We start from the raw sequence: 7,930 nt of genomic DNA, 5'->3' as shown, positions 1-7,930 counted from the left end.
GAAATCACTCCATACGAGCTCGTGTATGGACAAGAGGCCGTTTTACGCGTAGAGGTAAAATCTGGATGCATTGAGGTTAGCAAAGCAAAATGGGTTGCCCGCTATAGATTTTCATAATATAATGATGGGCAACATTGATGAAGTCACCGATAAACGATTGCAAGCGCTAAAGGCTATTGAAAGAGACAAGATAAGAGTAGCAAAAGTTTACAATAAGAAAGTCAAGGAAAAATTTTCAAGTTGGTGAATTAGTGTGGAAGAAAATTTTGCCAATTGGATCAAAGGATAACAAGTTCGAGAAGTGGTCTCCAAATTGGGAAGGTCCATATAAAGTTGTGAGAATAGTTTTCTAGGAATGCTTATTTGATAGAGACATTGCAAGGTGATTTGCTGCCTAGAGCTCTTAATGGGAGGTATTTGAAAAAAAATATTATCCAAGCATTTGGCAGGAAGCTTGATCATAAGGGCCGATAATTTTCATATTGTCCTTAGTTCTTTTGTAAGATGGCCGATAAAATTTGATCGCCCTAAGTTACACATCCATGGCCGATGATAGTTGACCATCGTCCTTAGAAAATATACAAGAAGTATTTTTTGGCACGCAAGCTTTGCCAAAAAAAATATGGGGCATGTGTTGCCAAATATTTTTTCCATGATATAGTGACCGGATGATTTAATTGGGGTTAAATCATTCAAAGTATGAAACAAATGGGTAGCCGGATAAAGGAATTATTTTATTTGGCTCAGTTCGGTACTTTGTTTAATTTGGCGGATGAACGGCCTGCTAGTGCAATTACTGTTGTACTACGGTGTTATTAGTGCGGCCGGTTTATTAGATTGCAAAGTCAATTAAATAAAAGAGGTGAAGCTTAACTCATTCAGGTGATGAAGAGAAGCTAGCAAAGACAGTAAGCAGTATTTCTGGTGACTACAGACATCTTCTGGTATAGTCCAAACATGTCTGGCCTTTCCAGAGAATTTTAAGTCTCAGCTGGCTATTCGTCTGCTCGCTCCAGATCAGAGTGTCTAGCCTTTCCAGTGATTTGTGTTGGGACGGATGGCCGATTGTTTTGCCTTTTCAGAGTTATTTGTGCAGGTTACAGACTTACAGCGTGCGCAATGCATGGAGTCCAGAATCATTAGAGCGGTACTGGGTGTTGATCAGGCGTGGTGATACGTGGTGCACGTACGTAATTGTCGCTGTTAATGGAAATGTTGCCTGGATCGGATTATAATATCGGTCAAATAAGGAAAGTTGATTTTAAATAAAGAAGGCAAGGTTCGTGGAAAAGATGAAAGGCAGGATAAAATGCAAAACGAGGCAGGGTGTGTTTAGTTGGGTGAAAAGGGTGAAAAATTTTGCATTGGCAGGCGTGCTCTGTGTCAATGCAAAAATTTTCACCCTTTTTGGGTGGGTTGATTTCAATAATCGTTTTTGCATGCACGTGGAAAGGAGTCCAAGTGAATCACGCGAATGTTTGCCAGTAGATTGGTTTTTGTTAACCGAGTCAAGAATATAGCTCTCCGTATTAGTCTTAGAGTAAGAGTCGGAGATATTTTTATGTACACGGAGATTGGCTCATACACGCAAAGATCAGCGTCCCTATATATGCAAATGGTGCGGCCGATTGGAAAAAACAACAATCGATTCATCAATTTTTATCCTTGTCGTTTTTCTCTCTGCCCCTTTTATTTCTAACCCTAAACTTCTGTCCGTTCTTCATCTAGACGGCGATCTACGACGCCATATCTGGCCTGCCGAGCCTAGAGCACGTACTCCATTGACCGCGCACACCCGCCCTGACGGGGTCCCTCCCGGTTGCGGCGTTCTTCGGATTTTAAGTCCTTTGGCGGCGTGCTCGTCGTTGAGGGTGCACTGTGCATGGTCAATGTAGGGCACATCCTAGCTAGTGCCAACAATTATATTGTTAGAGCTCAACTCACTAGGTTCGACATGCAATCAAGCTCCTTTGGTACAAGCTCGACTCGACTTATTTACCTTTGGGTCAAGCTTTTTACACGAAGCAAGAAGGGACATGATTATTTTTCACATGTTACTAGCACACATGTCATTAATAACCTATATATGTATGTACTACTACGTCCCATGAAGAGCGTCCGTTTAGATTCAAATTTTGTCTCACAAAGAGTGTCATTTTAGCTTGTAGTGGCATCCATCTAATTAAAGCAGCACCAAATACCAAGGAAAATTTGTATGGAAAAGCGTATGAAGCCAATTAAATGCTTAATCGATGCTACCTTTTCTGGTTCCAATGCATGTGCATTTATTTAGAATGCAGTCATTAGATGCAATAAGGTCATTTCTCGTGGCTAGTAGAATGTCTGAAATTTTTCTAAAAGAATACTCTTTGCGGGACCGAGGGAGTATATATTTTATCCATAGCAAGTGCGGAACATCACATGTGAAGGGCCTGCAACTACACGTGAGTGTGATATTATTGATTACCACCAATTATACATATTTGATCTCTGTGGCAATGATATCGATCGAGCTCCTTCTGGGTGAGTAGGCACCAAACTTGCTTGTCGTCTTTCTCCGCCGCTGTTGACGCGGGCCCCACCGCGGTTGGACGCAGTTATAGGTGGGAATTGGATATCCATTGATCCCTAGACGCAGTTCACCCATGCAATAATGCAGCTTCAGAATTAGGGCTTTGGTGGGTTTGCCATTTCTGCCACGATCCTTGGCTATCTATCCATACCTATTATATTATATATACCTCCTCTGATCCGATCTTTGGCACAAATCACTCGCCATCATATCCAAACCCAAAAAGCTCTTCTCATCTCGCTCATGCTGCAAGCATGCATCAGCTAGCAGCCCGCACAACCCATCTCTTCTATTATTGATCCTATCCTAGAGCTGGCCGGCCTCTCGATTCTCAAAATTAAAAAGGTTGCAGAGGTCTCCGTGATCTCCAATGGACGCGCCTCCTCCATCTCTAGCCACGGCCAGCTCCGTCGTTAACCTGTCGCTGACGCTGGGCCCCACCTCGCCGCCGCCCTCCTATCCGGATCACGCTGCTGCAATCGCGGCGGCCTCCGACGGTTGCGCTGATGGAGGAGGCGGCGGCAGAGGTGCTGTGAGGCTCTTCCCTTGCCTCTTCTGCAACAAGAAGTTCCTCAAGCCTCAGGCGCTAGGGGGACACCAGAACGCGCACAAAAAAGAGAGGGGCGTCCCGGCGGAGGCATCCACCGTCCCTAACATGGTTGCGCCTACCAACCAGACACCTCCGATGGTGCAGATCCAAGTCTCACCCTCCTGCCGCTCCCATGGCGAGAACTCTCACCTCGATGACACGGCAACATTCGGAGGTTCTCATTGCGCCACCGATGACGATGGCGACGGTGGTAATGGTTTGTCACGGTGGTGGTATGCGGAGGGCGGCGGCGGGTCATGTCCGCTCGGCGGCGACGAGAAGAAGAGGCTTGTTGATCTCAATCTGAAACTCTAGAGTCAGTTGCTCTTGCAACGGTTCTCAAGCTGTTTTGTCTAGCTAGCTGTGCCCTAGCTGCTGGGGTGGGGGTGGGATACAGTCGTACAGTTGTTGTGGAGTGGGGGCCAGAAGTGTGGCGCACTTTGGAACACGTGTAATTCTTTTGTGCCATATTGTACAACTACCTCCCTCCTAATTCTCCGGTGTATGGTTAATTCAGCATTATGACATCTAGTGTCAATGATTTAATCTCTCCACTTTCACTGTCTTCTATCTGATCAAGAGAGCCTGTTCCAGTTTTCCAAAAACTACCAATTATTGAGAACGGGCTGATAGCCCAGTGGTGGGATATATCGGTGGTTACCATCTTACCCACCAGCATTCGATCCCTGGGACCGACAGTATCTGTTTGGCGCCTCTCACGCGTGGAGCCACGCAACGCGCCTCCATCGCTTGTGGAGTCAAAGGATTCCGGTGATCTCAAGAAGGACGTGGTCTTCGGTTTAGAGTGTAGTTGCACGTCTCTCACACGTGTACGGAGTCAAAGGATTCCGGCGATATGAAGAAGGACGCGGTCTTCGGTTCTGAGCGTAGTTGCAGGCCTCTCACGTGTGGAGCCACAATGGGAACGCGACGCCCCCCCCCCCCCCATCTCAAGAAGGATGCGGTCTTGGGTTCTGAGTGTAGTTACAAGTTTGTTTGTACACGGGCAGTGTGAGTTGTGTGCATGTGTAGAGTGGGCGTGCATGTGTATAAGCAGATACTACAACTGTACCCAGACGAGAGACGTTAAAAAAAAACTACCAATTATTGGAACTGAAGAATGCTCTACCCTGTACCAGGTAGGAGTTAAGAGGAGTAACAATTTGTAATAAGGCTATGATTGGCTGGAGTTTCTCTTGGAGGACAAACTCTGAAGAATGTAGGAACCATATTGAAACATGAAAATAAACGAGTGTAAACAAGGTGCATTGTTCTCTTGATGGAGTACACCTGTGACTTATGCATTGGTTGATGCGTAAAACTTGGAGAACGCAATTTCATTTTCTGTAATAATTAGTTATTCCAACTAGCATTTTTCTGACAAGCAACAAGACGCTTTAGTTCACTATGGCAGTCATATAAGTGAACTGGACTATTTGCTTTCTCTTTTTTCGAGTCTCAGCGAATTTTGAAACAATTATGAAAACCAATTATACAGGTTAAAAAAATGAGCATCCATTCATTCTTCCTCGCAGAAAGAAACGAAAATTCCAGTTTAACACTAGAAGTCCTTTTCAGAGGGTCGACACTGTTGATCAGACAACTTCCTTCACAAAGATCTAAACTTGATATGTGGGCCCAATTTTGTTAGAGCACCATTCATGTCATTTGCTGCCATGGGCAGGGTTCACCAAACCGGTGGGAACCAGTCCGGTTTGACCGGTTACCGGTTAAACCGGTCCGGCCCGGTTCCGGTTTGGGCCGGTACCAAACTGGCCCAAATTCAAAATTTAAATTTAAATTCAAAAAAATGAAAAAAATCCAAAAAAATCCTAAAAATACTTCAAGGTGCGACGAATCTAATGGTGTCAAATTTTCTCAAAAATTCGTTCATTTAGTATAGTTTGCGGGATTTGAAGTTAAACAAAAAAACGTGCATATAAAAGTATACAAATACAATGTAAAAGTAGTACAAAAGAGGGTTGAAGGGTTCATTTATGCTAAAATATGTTATACAAACATTTATTTAGTATACTTTGCGGGCATTTGAATTAAAATCAAAAAAGAAAAAAAATTGAATTTGACCGGTTACCAGTCAAACCGACCGGTATACCGGTCGGAACCTATTGAATATGCGATTTTGAATTTGAATTTGAATTTGAATTTGACCGGTTTCCACCGGTTTCCGGCCAAACCGGTCCGATATACCGGTACCGGACTCCGCCGGTTTAACCGGACCGGTTGGAAAATTAAACCCTGGCCATGGGTACAAGTTAATCGCTTTACTTTCACATTTCAAGTCGTTTGCTGCCATGGGAACGATGCACTAGTAGTGCACAAACCATTACATTGTTCTTTTTTTATTAGGAATAATACATTTCTTCGTTTTAGGAAAAACTTAAATAATTAAACTGATCTCCAACGCACCTTGACACACCGGTGTGGCTTCGTTGCTCTCCCTGCTCCCAAAGTTCAGAGCCTCAACTTCAGTCGCACTTGGCGATGGCCGCCACACAGCCCTCTGGGAGGATAATTGGATAGGACCAGCCCCCTCTATCACAATTGATGCCGGCGCTCTATTCCCATACCAGACGGCCGAACATTACAGTCGATTCAGCTTGGCAGAATAGTGCTTGGGACCTTCATCTGCAAAATCGTCTATCAAGCGTTGCAACAAGCGATCGAGCTGCAAATACTTCAACAGGCCCTGCAACAAGTTCAGATGCTAAATGCTGGTTCGGATGCAAGGGAACTTGGTGCTTCGCGAATCCCTTTCACTGCTGCAGATGCATGTCATTATGCCATGAACTGCCACCCCCAGATGAAATTGCTATGCAGATTTGGAAGTCCATGGCACCACCCAAGTGCAAACACTTTTCTGGCTTCTTCACCGTCATCGGTTGCCCAGCAAAGAGCTTCTCCACACTGTTGGAGAAACGCTTATCGGTACCAGCACGTTAGTGCCAATCACAAGGGAGCCGGCACTAACGTGTATCTACAGTACTCCACAGTCACGTTAGTACCGGCTATTCTCTCCAGCCGGCACTAAAGTGTCACCCCCAACGGTCAACAGCCTGCCCCTTAACGGTCAGTAGCCAATTTAGTGCCGGCTGGACCCTCTAGCCGGCACTAAATTGGCACGGTGCAGGTTAGTGACGGCTTAAGGGTCCAGCCGGCACTAACTGTCTACAGTTTGTGCCGGCTGAAATCACTGGCCGGCACTAAGTTGCCCCGTATATACTGCCCCCTCCCTTCTTCCCCAGCCCGACCCATGCATTTGACCAAGCTTCTCCGCTCTCCCATGGCGTGTTAGAGGGGAGGTGCTGCCCATTTTCTCCAAAATTTGTGAGGATTTCGCCCAACCAAGTGCATTAAAGGTTAGCAGCTTCTTCCACTCTTCTTTCACAGTGTTTATTCTTTCGTTTCATGCTTTCTAGGTAAAGAAAATAGTGATTTTAAGGTTGAGGAACAATGAGCATAATTTTTCAACTTATTCATTAATTTGAACAAAATAGAATTGATTTATTGTGTTTTAGAGAAGGATTACTAGATAGTTTGAGTACGACACATTTAGATTATTTTTTTTTGAATTATTTCATGGGGACATGTCTATATGTTATTATGCAAAATTTTAAGGATTTTAAGGATGAAGGAAAATGAACATGATTTATCAATTTGTTCATTAATTTGAGCAAGGTAGAATTATTTGTTGTTTTTTAGAGAAAGTTAACTATATAGTTTGACTATCACATATTTAGAATGATTTTTTCGAATTATTTCATGGTGGCATGTGTGTATGTTATTGTTTTAATTTATTTTGCTATTTACTTTAGGTTTACTAGATAGGTGGCCTACAACAAATTTACAATTTGTTTTCGAATTACTTCATAGTAACTTGTTTTGATATATGTAGAATTGATTTTTGTTTTTATACGGTAATTAATTACAGATGGACCGGCAATGGATGCACGGCAGCCGGAGCACCTCGGCGTGGATTCTGGGTTTAGATTCTTTTCTCAAGGCGGCAATGGCAAATAGGTCGCCAAAGGGTTTAATGTGTTGTCCATGCAGTATTTGCGAAAATAAAAATGAATTCCGGAAAAGAGATACTCTATGGAATCACCTGGCCTTGAATGGATTCATGAGTAACTATACCCTTTGGACCAAGCACGGCGAAGTTGGAGTTATGATGGAAGATAATGAAGAAAATGCCGATGATGATAACAACCTTCCAGATTGGGCATGGGTTCATGAAGCAGGTGGCTTTCAAGATGAACCAATGGACGAGGGTGAAGCAAATGTTGCACAAGAGGAGCCACCTGACGAGCTAGGTCAGGTGTTACTTGATGCACAGAAAGACAGTGAGACTGTGAAGGAGGCATTAAAGTTTGAGAAAATGTTGGAGGATCACAAAAGGTCGTTGTTCCCTAGTTGCAAACCGGAGCAAAAGAAGTTGGGTACCACGCTGGAGATGCTGAAATGGAAGGCATCTAATGGTGTCACCGATAAGGGATTTGGTGAGCTATTAAAGATTGTAAAGAACATGCTTCCTGAGGGTAATGAACTGCCATCAACAACATACGAAGCTAAAAAGATGGTTTGCCCTCTTGGATTGGACGTGCAGAAGATTCACGCATGTCCTAACGACTGCATCCTGTATCGTGGCGAATACGAGAACTTGGAAGCTTGTCCTGTTTGCAGCGCATTGCGGTATAAGATTAGGCGAGATGATCCAGGTGATGTTGATGGGCAGCCGGTAAAGAAGAGAG

The 7,930-nt window shown here is 44.0% G+C and overlaps 1 protein-coding gene across 1 annotated transcript; it reads left to right on the top strand.

Moving 5' to 3' along the window:
- Nucleotides 1-2,646: 2,646 nt before the first annotated feature.
- LOC120684509 (zinc finger protein GIS3-like) lies at nt 2,647-3,683 on the top strand. The gene has a single exon (XM_039966355.1). It carries the CDS (start codon nt 2,943-2,945, stop codon nt 3,474-3,476), a length of 534 nt encoding a protein of 177 aa, XP_039822289.1. The 5' UTR covers nt 2,647-2,942; the 3' UTR covers nt 3,477-3,683.
- Nucleotides 3,684-7,930: the final 4,247 nt, after the last annotated feature.

This window comes from Panicum virgatum, chromosome 8N (genome assembly GCF_016808335.1).
Source record: "Panicum virgatum strain AP13 chromosome 8N, P.virgatum_v5, whole genome shotgun sequence".
NCBI lineage: Eukaryota > Viridiplantae > Streptophyta > Magnoliopsida > Poales > Poaceae > Panicum > Panicum virgatum.
The sequence above is the reverse complement of the archived record's forward strand: the minus strand, read 5'-3'. Positions and strand labels throughout refer to the sequence as shown.